The following is a 20,865-nucleotide window of genomic DNA, read 5'->3' as shown; positions in this document are numbered from 1 at the left end:
AGGGTGTCCATTCAGTGACATCTCTAGTGTCAAGGAAGTGCCTTCTCCCAAATTTCCAGAGCAGTTTTAAATATGGTTTCACTTTTGTTGTTGTTGTTGTCAAAAATAGCAAGGGATAATCATATAAATACGTACATAATGCGTTTACTTTCTTTTCTTATTTAAAGGAAGCCAGTCCATTTCAATCAGGGGGAAGTGGTTGCAAGAGTAATGACCACACTGGCATTTAGTTGATGGATTGCACAAATTGTAAAGCTGAGAGAGGAGGAAGCCAGGCTTATGTTCCTGTTTAGAGAACATACTGTGACTTTTCTCTGTTGACATTATGCCTGCCTTCATCCTTAGGTTAAAGAACCCAACTACAGGGCTACTTTATATTCTAGACCCCCACCCCACCCCTGTTTTTTTACCTTAAACTCTTAATTCTGCAAACACTGTACATTTTAAATTGGGGTGGGCAAAGTGCAGCTCCTCAAGGCTGTTTTTTGCTCTCCTCAGCCCATCTAGACTCACCAATAAATTTTCTAGCCAATAAAAGAGGTGAATTGCTTCTCCTGGAAGCTCCAGAAGTGACTATTCATCTTTTAAATAGTTTGCAGGGCTATCCCCTGCACTATTTAATGTTAAGAAATATTCATTTGTCAAAAGGAGAAATGGATGTCTAGCCACTTCCAGTGTTTCGTTAAGGGGAAGGTTTGGGGGCAAGGAGGTATTTTCCTTTTGTTTTGTTGTTTGCATGTTGTTTTGGTTGTCTATACAGTCCCCAAGGAGCACTAGAGGCAGAAAATTGGTCCCCAGATCTGCCACTATTGCAGAGATGTGACTATTTTGGGGGGGGGGATGAGGACATTGCGCCCAGAAATAAAAATTCTGCCCCACAAATGAAATTTTCTTTCACTACCCAAATTTCTAGCATTGCAGAAAGGTAAATACTGAAAGATCATTGACACCCAGAACACACATTTGCTCTGTTTGTAAGGGTGGTCACTGAAAATGTTGTATTTTAATTGGTGTGTTTTCACGAGGCCCTCATCCTAAATTAACTCTGTGGGGCAAGAACAGATGTAAAATGGTAACATTGCCCGCCTCCTTTGTTTAGATATCTAAACTATATTTCTAACTGCTTAACTGAAGTTATGTTAGTGTAATGCTAGAGATTTGGAGAATGAGGTAAAATTTAATTGGGGTTCCAGATATTTTCTTTGAAGGGACAGTACCCTCATTTCACCTCCATCCTGTAACTACATCCCTGAATAGTTGCCTATCCCTATTGTAAGTATTCAGTAGATATGTAATTGACTTATTTTGCAAAATGTATTCTGTAATGCACAAAAGCTCACCCCATCACCACTGAAAACTCCACTTAAGCTTCTGTAATTTCAATAGCATTTATCCAAATGCTTCACCAAGCCTAGTTGGCCACAGTAGACAAGCAAAATTGCTGGTCAAAAATTTGTTTTAAAAGATTCTTGGAATCATTATATGTGATAGCAGAATAATGTACCTGTGCTTCAGATTGGAGAGGCTGAGAGAGAGGGAGGATATATTGAAAGCTAGGGCTTCTATTTCTGGTTTTGAGCCTGTAAAGTAGTTTCCCAGTGGGCAGAGGGAAGATTGGAAACTTGGATTGGAGTATTAATTTTGCCCCTCTTCTTGTTCTGCTTGCAGCCCGAAGACATCGGTCAGTCACCAATGGCCTCCATGCCTGATGGAGACAAAGTCGACTTGGAGGCATTCAGTGAGTTTACAAAGATTATCACCCCAGCCATCACTCGTGTGGTGGATTTTGCCAAAAAACTGCCCATGTTTTCAGAGGTGAGTGGTGGCTAGTCGGTACCAGACTTTGGGAAATGAGGGTGGGGGAGAGGTTTGGGTGTGTGGTTTTGATTTGTTGAAGCCTCAGAAAGTACCAGTGTGAGCCTTCTTTTTACACAGATTAGTAAGAGAATAATGAGAAGTCTGGAGCCAGCTTTTTACAGTTTTCCATCAGTATAATCCACAGGGCCAATGGTCAGCAAGATTTATTTTTAGAATATTTCAATATTACAATATTTTTACACACATTTTTGGCCCAAGAGTCACTCCATTCCCCTCCCCTTAGTCCTGTGTCTTCCTTTATGTTTTCCTTCCTCTAGCTATACCTTTTATAGATAGAAGAAATTAAAAAAAACTGCTGGACTCTGGAATGAGGGTGGTTACTAAAAATGATGTGTTTTAATAGGTATAGTTTCACTCGGTCCTCTTCCTAGACTTACACTGTAGGGCAGGAACAGAAGTATAATTGGGGGAATGCAGGATTGTTACCAGTTTGTCCAACCAGGTTGAATTGATATTAGGTAGTTTTCACAAACATTTTTACCAGTGTTAAGATTTGCCCTTTGCTTACAGTGAATTGTAATGGATCACCACGAACCAAATTGCTTGTGTGAAATCTGAAGAATTTCTTTCTGATTGGCTTAGAATCATCCTGCCCTTGCTTTAAATAACTAGATTTGCTCTTATGGATAGAGGGTGCCTCTAGACTGGCCAAAGGCCTCAAGATTTAGAGATACACTGACTCTTAGGCAGATTTAGTTTCAGGACCCCCGTGGATGCCAAAATCTGTGGATGCTCAAGTCCCGTTATATACGGTGGGGTAGTAAAATAATGTAAAATGACAAAATCAAGGTTTGCTTTTTTGGATATTTTTTGGGGAGAGAATATATTCAAACTGTGGATGGTGGAATCCGTGGATAGGGAAAGCTGACTGTACTATAACTGTACTTACTGGGAGGAGTTTCCTCTGATATCCATACAACATTCTTCCTGTTCCAGTGATTTTCTTACTAATTTCTGAGTTGATACAACTTTTTATTGCCACTGGAGGGTGGGATTTATATCCATTGCCTTGGTTTCTACCGCTATATTTTTGGTGTGTTGTATGAGGGTGTGACCTTTGTTTGGCACAGAGGTTTTCCAGTCCCTCATTACATTTCCCTTTACCAAACAGAATGTTTCTTTCCACCCACTTTTTTTTAGAGTTATAGTGCTAAAGTAGTACTATCTTATATCATTTTAGTACTCAAACAAAAAGAAACTGTGATGGGGAACATAGATATTGGAAGAGTAGCATACACAGAGGTGCTGGAGGAATGTGGGGAGCCACTAATACAGTTCAATCCAATTGCGTCTGAAGAGAGAAAGAAAAGAGCGGTTGGAAAGAAATAGGTATATTGGGGTTAGCGCTACAATCGGCAACAGACAAACTTGGTATATTTAGGGAATGACTGGATGAAGGAACAGGAACAACCATTAGAAGGTGTGCACACCTCAAAGAGAATGCCTGGGTGTTTACCAGAACTGTTGAGCAATCTGGAGGAGCCCAGAACTGAGTAAGCAAATCACATTGGTTGTACAGCATCCAGATGTAATGGTATACAATGTGTGTTTCCTGGCTGGCAGAAGTCACTCTATGAAGGGGAAAGACCTAACAGAGTTGGAGGTGAGGGATAGCACTGTAGCAGCAGGAGTATAGGCAAACAGTACAGTTCAACCATAGTGATCAGATGCGTCTGGAAAAATCCAAATTGATATTTCCTTATAAATTAAGATAATCTTCTGAGGCCCTGCTTTGAGTCCTTTCCTTAATATATATGAGGCTGGTCCCCTCAAAGGGTAGGTGTCCGCCCACCAGCATTGACCGTCCCTTCTCAGGCCGTCAGAGAGTAATTTTCCTTTTTTTACTTTTCTGTTACATTTAATTTGGTTTATTTTATCATATTAATTTGAAATGTATTTATTGTTTCGTATGCAAAGGGTTTAGGTTACCGATTGTTAGATGCCTTGTGTCGCTGTTTGAATGGAAAGTTTAGGCACAAATAAATAAGCTGATGTCAAGAACCAGAAGGATCAGTCTAATTGGCAGGGAGCAATGAAGGAGGCAGACAGTGTATGAGCTGATCCTGCAATAACCTGCTACTCAGGCATGACCTGTCAGCTGTCTTGGGAATATTCTCCTCAACTGGAGAAGCAGCTCCTCTTGCAGCTTATCCAGAGAATTATCAAATTTCCTTCATTACAACTTCCCTTCGTGTTCGCTGTCTCCTGAGTGAAATCTGATTCTTGATGTTCTACTACTGGTCTCCACTCAGCTTTTATTCACACCCAAACTCTCTAGTCCTTCTACTTCTGGGACCTCAGGTTCCAGCCTTGTCATTCCTTGTCTTCTTCTTACATGTGGCTGCTGTCCTTGCTTTGCTCTTTCATCTTTGTCAATGGAAACTTATTAATTCCTCATAAAAACTTTTGCTATTTCCCACTATCCCCTGTTCAGAGCTTTACAAACTTACTTTTTGTACTACAATTCCCCAAATACCCCAAGGTAATAATTCAGGAAAGCGTTGTCCCAAAAAGAAATCTTTCCAAGCTCTGCACTTCAAGCTAATGCCAACACTGACTATATCTCTCCCTGACTGTAGCTGCCTTGTGAGGACCAGATCATCCTTTTGAAGGGCTGCTGCATGGAGATCATGTCACTGCGGGCAGCTGTGCGCTACGACCCTGAAAGTGAGACACTGACACTAAGTGGTGAGATGGCTGTCAAGCGGGAGCAGCTGAAGAATGGCGGTTTGGGCGTAGTGTCTGATGCCATCTTTGATCTGGGCAAGTCTCTCTCTGCCTTCAACCTGGATGACACTGAAGTGGCGCTGCTCCAAGCTGTGCTGCTCATGTCCTCAGGTATGGGCAGCTTTATTTAAAAAACATTGATTTTTAATTTCTTTTTACACTGTAACAATAAACAACATCATATTTTAAATAAAAAAAATTAAACTCAACTAAACAAAGAAAACAAAAATGGCTTAGACAACAAAAATACAACAAACAAAAACAAATACAGGCAGTTGACTGGTTACGTTGGTAGTGTATTTTTCCATTCCAAAAACATGGCTTTACTCATTTAAGCCTTATTGTTATTTTTGACTTTTCCCCTTCAGGCAAAATAAGAACAAAGGAAGTGTCAGGCCATGGGTCCATTTAGTTGATGGTTTTACCCTGGTTAACCATGGCCGCAAAGGTGGATAAAAATGCAGCCTGCAGGACAACCTGCAGTGATACCTTTTGCAGCAAGGATGGTACCTGGTAGATCATAGGAAGAGCTGTGCCTAGCCGTCCTTGGTACCTCAGGGTAAATGTGAATTGACCAGGTATCCCAAATCTGCCCCCAAAACCTCTGGCTCCATTATCCAAACCCATCAAATTAAAATTTACAGTACAACCTGCTTATCTGCAAATTCAGTATCTGCAGTTTCATTTACCTGAAAAAATACATTCTCTCTAGGCATATCTAAGTTGTCCAGTGTGATTCTGTGATATGCTCAAGAAGTCATTCTTCTCATTTAAAATAATAGGGTTCTCTGTTACCTGCAATTTCAGGTATCCATGGGGGGCAGTTATCTTGGAATGTAACCCAAATGGATACAGGTGTCATACTGTATACTCCTTTCACTGAATACTCTGAGAAGCAAGCTTTAGCTCATTGGTAGAGCAGATGCCTTTGTATCTGCAGAAAGTCACTGGAATCTTCTGATAGGGCAGGGAAGGCTCCTTGAAACTTGATAGCAACCTTCTCAGATACCCTCTAGTTGCACTGGGTTTCATTGTTAATTGCTGTAAAGTAGCCTTTGCCTTATAATGACCAAATGAATGAGAGACCTTCAGATTACCCTGTCTTTAACCACCCTGCTTAGGGCTTGTAGGCTGAAGGCTGTGGCCTTCTTGATTGAGGCTATTCATCTGAGATGCAGAATTCCTCTTTTCCTGCTGCCTTCTACCCTACCAAGCATTATTTACCTTTCTAGGAAGTCATATCTTCTCTTGATATGTCTAAAGTACAGCAGTCTTAATTTAGTCATTTTGGCTTCCAGGAAGAGATCAGGCTTGATTTGCTGTTGAAGCCATTGGTGTGTCTTTTTAGCAGTCCACAGTATCCATAGAACTCTTCTCCAGTGCCACTTTTCAAATGAGTTGAACTTCTTCCTATCAGTAAGGCCACAGGTTAGGAAAAGCCAAGAGGTGCTTGAGAGCTGCTCCCAACAGAATATACAGTTTTGTGGTCAATGGACTAGTGTTCTGAAATGTGTATGTCCTAATTTCCTAAAGCCATCCTCCTGAAACATCAGTTGTATCCCTATAACTTGACATCCTAATTCCTCACAACTGTTAGTGGACACACGTACAAATATCCCTAACAGCTGTAGTGTCTGAGATACTACATAGATACTGTCTGGGATATTGAATCCTGGCCCTGTCAGTGCACATTAGGCAAGTGAAGAATACTTGTCAATATTTATATGCTCAATGAAGAAAGGGTGTCCTGGCATTCCAAATGCCCACTCAAGGAAAGGAGAACAGCTGCAAGATTCCTTTATTCTGGAGCAAAACTACATTATGCAATTTGTTCAAAACCATACATAATTTTTCTGAAGAAAAAATGGCTGGGGGGGGGAGAAAAACCTGTTTCCTGAACAAAATGCATAATTCTTGCAAGAAATATTGTACTTTACACTGATGGATATGCAAAAATACTGGGTTTTGTGCAGAAAACAATTTCCTCTCCCAAAAATATGCTTTATGTGCACGCAAAAAATATATGCAATTGTTTTTTGTGAGCAAAATTGCCTGACTTTGCATAAGATATGTAAGTTTATGTAAATTGAACAAGTACACTGATTCCTGTACAGAAAATAGACTTTTTGCAAGGTTATATTTTTGTGCAGATACCAGTGTAGGTTGCACAAAATAAATTTACCAGGATCCATAGTGGTACCCTACAGTGCTTGGCACCTACCAGGAGAAAAAGTATGCAGCTGTGCACATGGCACGTTACACACACACACAATGCAAGGTCAGTCATTGTTCCCTACACAAAACTATTGCTTTTTGTGGAGAAAACACATTTTTTTCTCTTTCCCTCCCTCACAAAATTTAACCACATACATATTTTAACATTTCAATTTCCCCAAGTTAACTCTCAAAGTAAGAATAATGCTCAAAAACCACACAGAAATCCTCATGATTTCATGGAGTGGGGAGAAAATTACTAAAGTTATTCTTTCTTGCCTAGAAGTGAAATTTTTACATTAGAGAGCAAAGTCAAGCCTGTGTCAAGCCATGCTCAAATTTCGGCCGTAGAGAGCCTGGTAGAGAAGCAGACATAAAGTAGTGCTCAGATGAGTCCTCTTATTTCTATCATTCTTAACCAGTCAAGACTCTTTATACTTCCTGCCATTCACAAAGCCTTCCTACTTGTGCCTAACCACATAGACTCTTTAGAGAGTTCCACTCAACAAATCTCAAAGGCTCTGGCTCTGATAGATTGCTTGAATCAGCTTGTCACAAAAGTAATTTTGAACTAGTTAATTGCAAAGGGAGACTAGGAATAGCCCCATGTGGACCTATGGCTTACGTCCATGTAACCTTCATCTTCCTTTTTGTTCACCCTGCAGACCGCAGTGGGCTGATCTGCGTTGACAAGATTGAAAAATGCCAAGAGACCTACCTGCTGGCATTTGAACACTACATCAACTATCGCAAACACAACATTCCCCACTTCTGGCCCAAGCTCCTCATGAAGGTGACCGACCTGCGCATGATTGGGGCTTGCCACGCCAGCCGCTTCCTGCACATGAAGGTGGAATGCCCCACGGAGCTCTTTCCCCCACTCTTCCTCGAGGTCTTCGAGGATCAGGAAGTCTAGGGTGTGGGGAGGGAGGAGGCAAACAGGGGTGTGGGAGAGTTGGGGACATGGGGCAATTTGGAACTGGGGCGATGTCTGGACTTGGGCCACAGTGCCCCCACCTCATCACCTCGGACATAACAGATTTTATTTCTTTTTTTGTTGTTCTGTTTTGTTTTCATTTTTCTTTTCTTTTTTTGTTTTTGTTTTGTTTTTCTAAATATTGCACGTCAGCATCAGTGAATCACGTGGATGGGGAGGCGGGGGCATCATCGGTAGGGGTTGGGCCACCAAAAAAAGGTCAAGACTAAACAAAACCTTTGTTACAAGGTAGACTTGTGCAGTAGCCAACACTTTTTTATGTCTAGGCAGACTTAAAAAAAAATAAGTGGGCAATATGATTCCCACCCATCCCCTGTATATCTTACTTCCCCTAATCCTCTTTTGTCCCAAAGTTATCTTTGCAGGGTGAAATATCCATCATTAGTTTTGACACAATGTTAAGAGGAGGAAACAAATCCATATGTTACCCCTCCCTCCCCAACAAAGACACCTTTGCTCTTCTCCCTATTAAGAAAGAACTTCCCCAGCTCCAGATCACTGGAAACAGTTGGCACCTCTCCGCTTTAGCCCTGATCAAACCTCTCTCGTTTAAATGGACTTGATTACCAATATATATAACTATATATATGTTTCTTTTGCACATAACAGTCCCAGGAAACGTCAGAGTGTGTTTGGTTATGTTATTTTTCCTTGTCTTCATTTACTTTTAGAACTTATAGCATTTAGTTACCCTCCCTGGGAGGCTAAAATATAAAATGCACTTTTTTTATAAAAGAAATAAAGATTTTTTTAAAAAAAAGAGAAAGAAAAGGAAGCGAGAGAGTAAGAGAGAAATCCTATTAAATTATTGAGCGGCAGGCGGAGCAGCGGCGAGGAAAGTCACAGGTGGTTTGGCAAATAAATAAATAAATCTCAAATTGAGGCGTAAGGTCCGAGCGTGAAGGACAAATGCACTTTGAAAAAACAAAGGCTCCCCCTGTCTGATCCTCCCCTGTTGGAGACACAGGTGATTGAATAAGAAATCTATTTTATTTTGCTTCGAATCGCACTGCAGGGCTTGAATCGTAGGGGTGCCAGCTTTTTATACCAGTGCTGAGGGGTTTATTCATCAACCTTCCTCCCTGCCCCCAAAACCTCTCCCTTCCCTGAGGTTTCAGCCAATCTACCTCCATGTTGGGCAAGATGGGTGGGTGGTCCAACACATCCCCACCCATTCTTACACTGCCTCCACCCCAGCTGAAAGGCCGCATGCAACGTTCCCATTGGGCTTTTAAATGGCTCTTGCTACTTCTTTGCACACGCTTTCCCACGCCACGTGGCGGTACACTTTTTGCTGCACTAGTACTCTTGATGCCCTGCCCTCCCTTCTATTCTTTTCACTCTGGAGAAGCAATGAGCCAGAATCCCTGACTCTTCAGCGCTCCAGGAGAATCAAGTAAGGGTCGAATCCTTGTTTTGTTTTGTTTTGCAAATCGCACTTATTGATATAGAAGACAGGAAACAGTTAACATTCACAAGGAGGTAGCAGCATCCCTCTCACAACCAAGAGATCTGCAGACTTCCTAACATTAAGAGCTCTTGAGGTGACTAGCTCTATGTAACCTAGCTGAGGAAGGTGCCAAGTATTTTACTCTCTGTTTAAAAATCTTTCTCCTACAGTATCCTATGTCCTGTACAGCTTTAAATCTTCAACCTGGCTGTAGCACCAGTTGCATTCATGTTCATGGGGAAAATGGCAAACATCTTTTAGCTGGTTCCTCTTTGGCAGGGACTGGGGGAGAGGAGGGGAGGAGGAGAGAGCAATGTTTCCTTTAGAAAGATCATCCCTGCCAGATCCAGTCTAGTTTTCCCTTTTCAAGAGCACTGGATCAAGGAAATGATGTTCTAATGCACTTCCGTACCAGTGTGGTAACATCTGCCTGCTCTTAGCCTCAGGTTGTAGAACCTAGATGGAAGGAAATCAAGTTTCAGATTCAGGCTGTCATCCTTTTGGTTAGTCCCAACTAGAGTAGACCTGTTGAATCAGTTGCTGAACTCAATTGCTGAGTCAACTCATGTAAGCCTCATTGATTCAATGAGTCTACTCCAGGCAAGACTAACAGTAGGATTTAGGCCTCAGTGAGTAAAACCACATACGGAAAACAAAATCAAGATTCTGGCCAAGCTGGCAAGAGAGAAGCACCCAAGTTTTCATTCTTGATTTCCTTGTTTTTGGTGACATAAGTTTTTTTTAAAAAAAGGTTTCTGCTTCTCTGGTTGCTTGAGCAGAATCTCTGATGCTCAGCCCAGTAGCTAGTGCCATTTTGAGGAAGGGAGTTGTGGTCAACCCAGGCCTTCATCCCATTCCCCAAAGTGACTACCAGAGAGTCCCCATTGTCACAGCCACCAGATCTGCCTTTTATACAGATCTCTTGCCCCTAGTTGGCAGTGTGGCAGAGGTGTCTAGGAGGCCAGATCTGGCACTGGAACCTCCACTTGTGAATTCCTAATCTAAAGATTTGCCCAGTGAAAATATTTTTGAAGAAAAGAAAGACCAGCTTCCAACTTTCTTCTTCCTGTCTGTTTCACCCTTAATGCAAACCAAACTGTGATCACCTTAATGCAAGTATTTTGGCACTTAACATTGTTAATTGGTCAGACCTCCCGCCTGAGCCACTTCTGTTGTGATAGATCCATCTTTCTGTCAATCTGTTAGCCAGACTTCTTTTGCAACTGTAATGTAATATTATTAGGGGAGTGGGTATTTTTTTTAAACTCACCCCTTCCCTTTCTTTTCTTTCGCTCCTCTTGTCACTTGGTTTCTGTTGGGGGAAAAACCCTTTACCTCTTACCTCATTCAAGACGCCGTGGGAAACGTTACGTGATGGGTTGGGTGCATATAAGATGTACCATTTGAAGGTTCAGGGGCCGGCGCATGGAGAACACAGCTCCAATTTAAGCTAATATACAGAAATATATATATAAGTATGTATAATTTTTTTTAATTAAGAAGAAAAATCTTTGTACGGGTCTGTTCACAAAAAAGAAAAAAAAAGAAAAATCACACAAACGAAATTGGGGTTGGAAGAAAAAGTAGTGGTTTTTTGTTTTGTTTTTTAATCACCTTTAACAACATGGGATTCATGGGGGCATTACTGCTAAGCTGGTATTGAATACAGCCTGGAGTCCCACATACCAGCACAGCATGTTTGGTTATATTCAGGGCTGTGCCTGTTGGCCGTTCCATGGGAGCATAGTATTTGGTATTGGATACATGTCTTGGTAGTCTCATGATTTTAAAAAGGGTGCAAATTTCTAGCCCTTATGTCTGCATGAAAACCTGGCAAAATCTCAAATAGGGATTTCTAGCGGTTCAGAGTACAAGACTCCAGTGCAGAAGCTGAATACATTGTGCAAAATAAGCACAGATGTGCAGTTTTGCTTAATGATTTTGCTTTTCTTGATGTGAGATTTAGCTGTTTGTTGGTTTGTTTTTTAAGTGCAGAATATACACAGTCCTAGCTGTATTCCCATCAGCTGTCTCAACAGGGAATTGCAGCTGCTCTCCTTTGAAATTATCTTGGGGTTATGCAGTTACAGGATTCTTGCCTGGAAGATTCAAGTTAATCTATTGAAATGTGTGTTTATTCTTATAAACACAACTCTGGGGTTGCCTCTGGGAGTGGGTTTCCTGAGGGACAAAACACCTTAGCCTAGTTAACACCCTTGCAATAATTATTTTAAAAGCATCCAAAGATGAAAGACTCCACAGCCTGGTTGGTCAACTTTCTATCCTGGCATTTTCTCCTTGTACTTAAATGGTAACACAGATTTCGTGTATATATGTGCACACATACACAAAGCCCCTATAAACAAATGTTCAGGCTTCTGTATACTCACTTGAGCTTTTCCAGACAAAAAAACACTGAGAAGCACCCAGCTCACAGGGATCACCTTAACTCTGTCCCTTCTTGCTGCAACACGATTCATTCTGTTCTTCCTTTATTTTAGGCCTTCATTTTTAAAGCCTGATTTGACCCTAGCCTTCTAATCCTGCATGCTGTTTATAAGCAAGCATTGCAGAGATATTTTCACAGTTAAAACATGTCCCTTCTTGTGTTAACACTAGCACTGTGTAATGATTTAAGAGAAAGATGTGTGTGTGTGCATGTGTATGTGTGCGTGCACATGCATGTGTGTGTTTGTGCATTCCAGAATCTATTTATGCAACTTAGGCTGCATACTATCAAGCAAGTCTCATTGAAATTATTGGATCTTTCTTATAAGTAAACATGCAAAGGCTTTGATCCTATTTTTCATAGGCTTTGGAGGAAGACATGGTCTCTTGAGCTGCTGAATAATGAACCAATGGATCATCGTCTGAACATATGAGCCTGACTTAAAGGATCCATCTAGCTCACAATGGTCTGCTTTTCACAGCAGCCTTCCAAATCCAAATAAAAGTGTTTCCTAGCCTAGATACCTGAAGGCAAACTAAAAGACAATGCAGGAGACTCTGAAGAGTCTCCTTGCTGTTTGGGTTGCTGTTTGTACTGATCAGAATCAGGGGAAGGACCGTATTTTTATTAAGATCACACCCTTGGCCTTTTCATCCGGAGGGGGGGGGGAGGCAGAGGGTGCTTTACCTGGATATCCTGTAACTGGAATTGCCAAGAACTTAGAACCTTACTCATGCAAGGCATCTCTCCTGAGTTGTAGACCCTCCCTGGAAAAGAAAATTTTCCTTAGCCCCAAACAGGAGCCATCAACTGAATTAAGTATATTTCTTGAGCAGGTTTTAAAAGACTTCATAATGTAATACACAAAATTGCAACCCGGATCTCTCTTTTCATGACACTAGACCCTTCCCACATTCAATTATCTTCATGCACTATGTCTGCTTTTCCACTATACAAGAATCCCCTCCCCAGGAGAAATCCCCCACTGCCCATTCCTACTGTGGTTCTATAGCCTTTCCCTGGCCTGTTTTATCCAAAACCCGCCAGTGCTATTTTCTAGGTTGGGACCATAATCTCCTTCCACCATAATCCACCAGAAGAAAGGAATGAATGGATTACCAAGTGTCATCTGTCTCTCTCCATGATTGGGTCACAAGACAAACAGTGGTTTCAGTGGGATTACATTTCTGTCTGTCAGATGGAGCAACAGTCCATGAATTACACCAGGCAATCCATTGCTGAATCCTACTCGCATCACCTGTTGCATCCTTCCATCTTCATGCATTTTGATTTGATTCATATTAATATATAAAGCTGCCTTGTACTAAATCAGGACTACTGGACCATTTAGCCCAGTACTGTCTGCTTTGCCTGTTGTCAGCAGTTCTCCAACGTCTTGGGCAGGAATCTTGGCTACTTGAGATCATTCCATTGAAGATGTTTCAAATTGAACCTGGAACCTCCTCTACACATAGTTTGTGCTTTCCAGTTGCACTGTGCCTCTTTTCCCAGTTCAGATCAATCAGTTTGTGATGCTGTAATGGTCAATGTTTTTAATCCCAAACACTTAAACCTGCTCCAACAATTTCCTAGATGTCTCACAGAAGGTTGCTGTGAAAAATAAGCTCTTCAACCAAATCACTGAATGAATTATCTTATTCTTTGCATGGTTAATACCTTAGCAACTCCTATTTCCATTTCAAAGAATTTCCACATGCCACTATATAGAGCTTAGAAATACACGGTTTTGTATTCTGGGACTTGTAGTCCAAAAAGAACTTTTCCAAAGCCCAGTCAAGATGGTGCAATACTACTGTTGGGTTTTAATTGACAGATAACCCAAAATATGAGCTTATATTTATATTTCGTTTAAGGGGGTGAAGGGCACACAATGTTCACTAACCCTATCTACATTCCACTGATAAAGCTGATTATTATTCCCATACATCCCCACTTCGAATGTTATTGTGTTGTTGACAAAGACATTTCTCCCAGGCATTGAGCAAGAACATTGCTTCTAGGTCTCATTTATAGTCACCACTGGATGGCTACCACATTAAAGGATCACTTCCTTCAGTGAATGGACTGCTGCTAGTTTGAATTTTAATATTTCCTCACGCAACCAGCAGCCAGTCAGCAAGTAATCATACATGTATGAAACACGCCTTGGAGATGAATGTAGTTTTAAATAGTGTTGAAAGTGATTTGAAGGTGATTTTGCTTCTTATGGTTATGTACACACAGTACACTCTCTTATCCTAATGTCACCTCTGGTAAAAATGGTTTTGAAACAGTACAAAAATGGGTTGAGCCTGAGGTAGAAATACATATTTGTGGCAACTGCTGTGTTTAATCAATTGGAAATCCATAAATGTTGCCCAGTTAGCTGTACTTATAAAACATGACTATGACAAGCCCCATCTTAAAAGAATTGTATGCCTTCAAGTAATTTCCTATTTATGGTGACTGTAAGGCAAGCTGGTGTTGTGGGGTGGTTTGGGTGTTGGATTACGATCCTGGAGACTAGGGTTCGATTCCCCACTTGGCCATGGAAACCCACTTGCGTGAGTCACACATTCCCAGCCTCAGAAAAACCCACAATACTTTCACCTTAGGGTTGCCATAAGTCAGAAATGACTTGGAGGTACACAACAACAGTAAGGTGAATGTGTCACAGGGATTTTTTGGCACGATTCATTCAGAGGAGGTTTGCCGTTGCCCTTGAGGCTGCAAGTATGATTTGCCTAAGGTCACCAATGGGTTTCCATGGCCAAGCAAGAATTCAAACCCTATTTTCCAAGTCCTAGCCCAGCACTCAAACTATCAAACAATACTGGCTCTCTCAGATGAGGCCTCCTTCCTTTTCTTATAGGAAAGAAATATCTTGTCTAACAGCCTTCTGTAGCAGATGAGCTATATCTCTTTTTAAAATGAACAAAAGAAAGTGTAACCCAAAAAAAGTAACACCCTGCAGACCGACAAATGTAGCATAAGCTTCCATGGAGTGAAGTTATGAAATATTTCACAAATAACCACCGTCGTTGTGGTCGCTGCACATATATATGGGATATGTGCCTACATTGAACAGTGTTTGGGAGGTATTTTCTGGAGCTTTTCTTGCATTGCAATCCCTGCAGTCAGTCAAGGTTTCCCTTGTTGGCTTCAGAAAGAGAAGAATGCCTTTCCCCTCCGTAATTTTTCAACTGCCATTTTAGCAGCAACGTCAGAATCCCTCACCAAGGTCTCCCCCGCCCTTTTATTGGGCTATTCTTTTAGTTTGGTTTTGTTACTTTTAAACAATTTTTTAATCCTCCAAAGAAATTGAAATTTCACTTAAAGCTTCAATGGAATACAATTTTCATGGTCAATTCTAATTTATTAGATGTGTTGGGGCTGTATTATGTCTTAGACATCACAACCAGCGATAAGTCTTTCAAATCACCTTCAATTCTCTGATAAAGCTGATCTTGTACAGCCTTGGTTTCTTACTACATCTGAAGGGAAATGTGATCCATTTGCACATACTTGCATTACATTTAAATAGGAGCTTTGTTGTCGTCGTGTGTTAGTTTTGCTGTGATTTTTTAACAAAATTACAGTGTTCTGAGTGTCCCAAGCTCTCTATTTAGCTTGAGTGTATAAGGTTGCCAGATTGAAAACTGGAGGAACTGCTCGTATCTGCTGAATTTCTCTCTTTTGCACAGCCATTAGAGGTATAAGAGCTGTCTCCAGCTTTGACTCTCTCAGCCTTAGAGTATAACTAAATTTTATTCTCTGTCATGCGCACAATCACACATCCTACCCTCTTTCTCACAAGTTCCATTCTCTCTTTCATACATACACATGCACACACAACACTTCCCTCCCTCACAATCTACGTTATCTGGTATTCAGTCCATCTTCTCTGGCCAAGCCTAAATCTGTAGTCTGTACAGAGAAGTGACAGTCTTTTTGCATTAACATGTCGCTGATCTTAAAGTCTTCATTTGGAAAACTTCTGCAATCTTAGCTCCTTCCGTTGATGTCCTAAAATATGTTAGTCCTCCTCTTTTTTCTGCCAGTTTTTCCCTCCTTTGGTTCTGGTAGGAAGCAGCCCACAACTCCACCTTGTATCCTTTCTACAGGGGGGTTCAAGGGTGCAGCTGGCGTAGTAAAGATTGACCTGCTGCACATATCAATTGTGCACTTTTCATGGAAGTGTTACTTCAGATGAGGGAAAAGGCTATCTCCCCATAAGCCCCAGACAAGGAAGCAGAATGGGCACTGTGGTGACCAAAGGTTCTGTGAATGGCCAGCAACTCAGTACACATTGTCTTTCTCCAAAGTGAGCTCAATGTGACATGCAGCTATGTGAAAAGCATATGCCACTGTGTACAGTGTGTGCCTAGATGTGTCCATACCTACTTGTGCACATCAGCCAGGTGTCTGAGTGTGCATTCGTCATTCATAAATATGAATGTGCAGTAAGTGTGCAGTGTTGAACAGCTTGGGTGTGTGTTCATCAACTTTGCGTGCGTCTGATTGTGGGTGGGTGTGATTGTGGTTGTGTATTAATTAAGGAGGCTGCATGCCTGTTTATATTTTAATTTCTTACTTAAGGTGTGAAAATGTCTAGTTTAAATTTATTACTCTGTTATGGAAACAGATTCCATAACTGCGTAAGAATGCATGCGGAGGGTGTATGTGTACGTGCGTGCTTCTACCTGCACATCTGTCCTGATGCTCCTGTGCTTTCTGTCCTTTGCATATTTGGGGCAGGGATGTCTAGTCTCATAATTTGGGCCCCACACATTTGCTACATATATTGAAGGTGGCCAAATCATTGCAGCTACTGAGGCTATACTCTGTTCTAGCTATATGCGTGGAGCTAATGGGCTAAGGATAAGGATCTATTCACAGAAGGGTCCCTTAACCTATCACTCTCTAGTGTTAAACTACAACTTCCCGCATTCTCCTCTCAGTATTGTCATTGGCCACAGTGAGTGAAGGGTAATTCAGATAGGAACCCAACACATCTAGAAGGTACAAGTTAGGGAGGCTGGTCCAGTAATCTCTAGCAGGGTTGAGATGCACAGTTTGCCCTCCACATTTGCGATTTTGATTATTTGCAGATTTGATTAATATGTTCCCTGTGGGAATCCCAAGGTCCTCCAGGGATATTCTGCTGGAAATTGACCATAGAGTTGCACTGGAAGATTTAGAGATTACTAGAGAAAACACCTCCTTAGGCATTTTTAGGTCCTCCAGCATGATCTTATGGTCAACTTTTGATGTTGACCATAGAATTGCACCGGAGGACCTAGAGTTTCCTAGAAAGGTGGTCTCTTAAGTTAAAAAAAAGTAGTGTTTTTTTATTTGCATTTTTCTACTTTCACAGGGCTCCCAGCAAATGCGGAGGACCTACTGTACATAATTTAAGTGTTCACAAATATGGATGTGGCACTGTTTTCATGAGCCAGCCCATTCTTTGTTGGATTTGTGGACGTTTAGGTTCTTCTACCGCAAAGGCTGTTAGCACTATTATCCACATCTACCTAAAACACTCCTGCCAGATTTCTCTCACCTCTCTGCTCCCCTTTGCTCACTCCCTTGACAGGGGATGAAGTATCAGCCATGCAAGCAGGCGCTAGCCCTACCCCATCTTGACCCATCTGCCCCCCACTACTTCTTTCTGGAGGCCTTAATACTATTCTTTAAGCAGCCAGCGGGGGCACACTTTCATACACCTAGCAGTGTACAGCCTATTCTGTATTTGTACCTCTTGTAAATATTTTGTAAATAGCCTGAGCGTGTGGATATAGAACTGATCAGGAAAGCATGATTTGGCTTGTATTTCGCTCTCACATTGCAAAGCATTTAATGACACCTCTGCTTATCAGGAAGGGAGAGGGAAAGGGTATGAATTCCTCATTGCCTTATACCAAATATTCAAGTCTCTTTATAAAATAATGTATTGCTCTCCTCATTCTCTACTCACCTCCCAAGCATATCCACCTATATGCACTGGGAAACACATCACTGGAGGAGAGATGGCTTTTAAAGCCCTGAGGAAAATAGCCAGGATAGGTTCCATCTTGGAGCAAAACACCTGAAAGGTGTACATTTCTGCATAACATCACTGAATGGGATGTTCTCCTATTCGGTCTCGGTTGAGATGAACAATAGCTCTTGTTCATTTCTTTGGGACTTGTGAAGGACAACATCTTGTTTGATTTCACCTGTAGCATATGTATATATGAACATAGCTCTGTCAACCGTGTATGGAATGAAACATGCACAGATTCCCTATGCATACCAAGTGTAGACTCCCTGTGCCGTTTGCACAACCTCTTGCCACAACACACATGCACAACCTGCTGCCTATAAATTCCTCCCAAGTTTCGGCTGAGAGAGAAAAGAGATGCCAGACATACATTTCCTTGTGTCTCTGACTCCCTTAAATCTCTCCCCACTTCTTATTCATTTGATAGGTTTCTGTACCATTGTGGGGTTGGAACAGGCATATAAGGTGACCTGCTCCTTTGGACACAGGACCTCAGCATAGTGTTGTACCTGCAAATGTTGAACTCATTCTGTTTGGGTTTCTCTGCTTCGTAACCTGGACTCATCTGACCACCATCAGTCCCTTGAGTAACCTGACCACTTCATCCAACCTTCTTCATTCTCTTCCTTAACTATAGGAGGCCTTGTGCCTCCAACCCCTGAGCTTTTACAGATGGGAAAGTGATTAACCATTTTTGAGACCAGGCAATTTTTGCCTGAAACCTGGTTGACACACAGTAGGAGGGTCTGGTTCAGCAGGGCTCAGAGAGAGGGCTTGGGTGTAAATAAACTATCAGATTGTCACCGCAGCTAGAACATTTCATATCACTTTATATTAAATCTGTGGAACGAAGCCAAATATAGTTGAGGGAGTGCAACCATGTGATATGGACAGTCGTGTGAACCAACTCTTTAAAGCATCTAATTCACACAGTTCTGCCCCAGAAAGGGGAAGAGGGAAAGCTAGAAACCCATGACTCCCTCTCAAAGGTTACTCAGGTTATGAGGCCGTGGCACCTTTGCCAAAGAAAACCTTTCCATTCTGGGCACCTCCGCTGCATCAGTGATGTGCTACAAATTGTGGGTCTACCTATGCCCTGTTCCCTTATTTTAAAACTTTATGTAGGACCAACCTGAAGCTTTCCTCCCCTTCACATACTCATGCCTCTGGAAAAGAACCAGATAGTGATTCCTTCAAAAGCGGAAGGGACAGACGCCATCCATTGAGCTTGTACCAGGGATGTATGCAAAGTATTCCTCTCCAAGGAGAGGGCTTGCTGACATTATTGTACATCAGTTTTATCCTATAGAGGGCACTGTGAACCATTTCATTGATGGCGGGGGCAAGGGTCATGTCTGTGTATGTGTATGTATATATGTGTGTTTGCTGAGGTCCGTACCTTAAGTCATCTTGAGAGAGAAAAAGAGGAAGATCTCAGGGTGAATCCCTCCCCAAAAACCCTGCCACCTCAGGTGTTAACGCTCACCCTTCATGCCAATTCTCTTCATATTTTGCCTTTTGGGGTCACAATCCAGGGCAAGGAAAAGAGCAAAGAAGTGTGTCCTCCCCCCACCATGCATTTCCTTGTGGGTACCAAGTGGTATTTCTCAGTTGGGTTGGTATCCAACCTGTCTAGAGAAACATAAGGTCTTTTCAGCCGGTAGCAGGAGATCTTGTTCCTTTGGGGCATGATGCCTCATCCCGCCGCTGCCACATGGGGCACTTAAATGACTGTGATAATTTATGGGTAGGAGCCAGGGTTGGTTGGTCTCTCCCTCACTCCAGAGGCATAGCTGGGGGAAGGCAACGAGGGATGCTTTTCCTGCACCACTTCTCAGTATTCCTTTGCCAAGTACATACCTCATATAGTTTCCGCAGATGGTACCCCACACTGATCCATGCTACACCTCCCTCACCTCATTGTAGTTCTGTAAGGGTATCTTTACTCGAGGGGTTGCCATTTTGGATCCAAGATTGGGTTTGGAGAAGATGAGAAAGCTGTTCTCACACATGTTGAGGAGCAAAGGACGTTTCCAATTAGGGAGCAACCCCATAACTCCCATCCCTCTTCCTCCCGCCTCCATATACTATGCATTGTGGGTTTTTCCCCCCTCGCAGTCCAGAGCAGGGAAAGAAACTGTGAGCAGGGAGTTAGTGAATGTATGTTTGGGACACGGGGTTTTCAGTGTGTTATAGAAATGGGGGTGGGATGTGGGTGCTCAGAGGGAAGCGAATAAGTAACACCAGGTAGGAAATGGTCTCCCTCCACCTCATCCTTATTCCCCTTTCCCTCCCCTTCCTTTTGTTTTCCTTTTTGTGTCTGGGAAGCAGGAAGCTGCTGATGTAAAAAAAAATACGACAATCACAATTTGTCTGTGACGTGCGATTTTGAAAAAAAAATATCCCTGAAAATTCTGGGGTGAGGAAAAAAAATAACCGTTTTTTGTGTTTTTGGTCAGGATTTTAAAGAAAGATATTTTTATGGTAATTGTCGCTGGTCTATTTTACTATATATTTATGTAATAAATATATGATTAAAAAAACAAACAAACCTACCCTTAAAAAAAAGACAAAAAAAATTACCAACCCTCACAGCCCCAACTGGTTTTTGGTGTGTCTTTTCTGATGAGTGACGGTGGATAGAGCTTCTTTTCGTAAAATTCCAAAATGGAGCAGGGCTGTCTCAGTGGAGATCTGTTTTATAGGTAAAATTTATTGGCCTAACCAAAGTTATGCCACCACAAGTCTTTTCTAAGGAGGTAGCTAATGCTTTGCTCTTTGCTGTGCAATAGCAGCCAAATGGTGCCCGAGTCTAACTCTGCCTCCTAGATCTAAACAGATACTGGTGGGCTGTGAGGGTGCCTCCATGCACTATCTGGCTGGGATTACAAAGCCAAGGAAAAAGGAGAAATCACCAGCATAAGTCGACTGATGGCGCTTGATGCTCCCTCAGCATCCCAGCCTTCACTTTCACTGCAACTTCTCAGTCCATTAAGGTCTTAACCCAAAAGGGAAGTTATTCATTGACTCGCAAAAGCATCTTGCCTCTCTGGGTTTGGAAGTAAGTGGTTGAATTTCGGTGATGGCACACATCAGTGGCCTCTCAT

The 20,865-nt window shown here is 41.9% G+C and overlaps 1 protein-coding gene across 1 annotated transcript in view; it reads left to right on the top strand.

The window, feature by feature from the left end:
• LOC149309168 (thyroid hormone receptor alpha) overlaps positions 1-20,339 on the top strand; it is a 158,445-nt gene extending 138,106 nt beyond the window's left edge. The window contains exons 7-9 of the mRNA XM_089531886.1: positions 1,669-1,815; positions 4,458-4,716; positions 7,485-20,339. Coding sequence (XP_089388012.1) covers positions 1,669-1,815; positions 4,458-4,716; positions 7,485-7,735 — 657 coding nt within the window. The 3' untranslated portion in view covers positions 7,736-20,339. The remainder of the gene's footprint in view (positions 1-1,668; positions 1,816-4,457; positions 4,717-7,484) is intronic.
• The last annotated feature ends 526 nt before the right edge of the window (positions 20,340-20,865 follow it).

This window comes from Sceloporus occidentalis, unplaced genomic scaffold (genome assembly GCF_023333645.1).
Source record: "Sceloporus occidentalis isolate IW3139 unplaced genomic scaffold, rSceOcc1.0.p SCAF_7, whole genome shotgun sequence".
NCBI lineage: Eukaryota > Metazoa > Chordata > Lepidosauria > Squamata > Phrynosomatidae > Sceloporus > Sceloporus occidentalis.
This window is presented reverse-complemented; position numbering and strand designations above follow the sequence as displayed.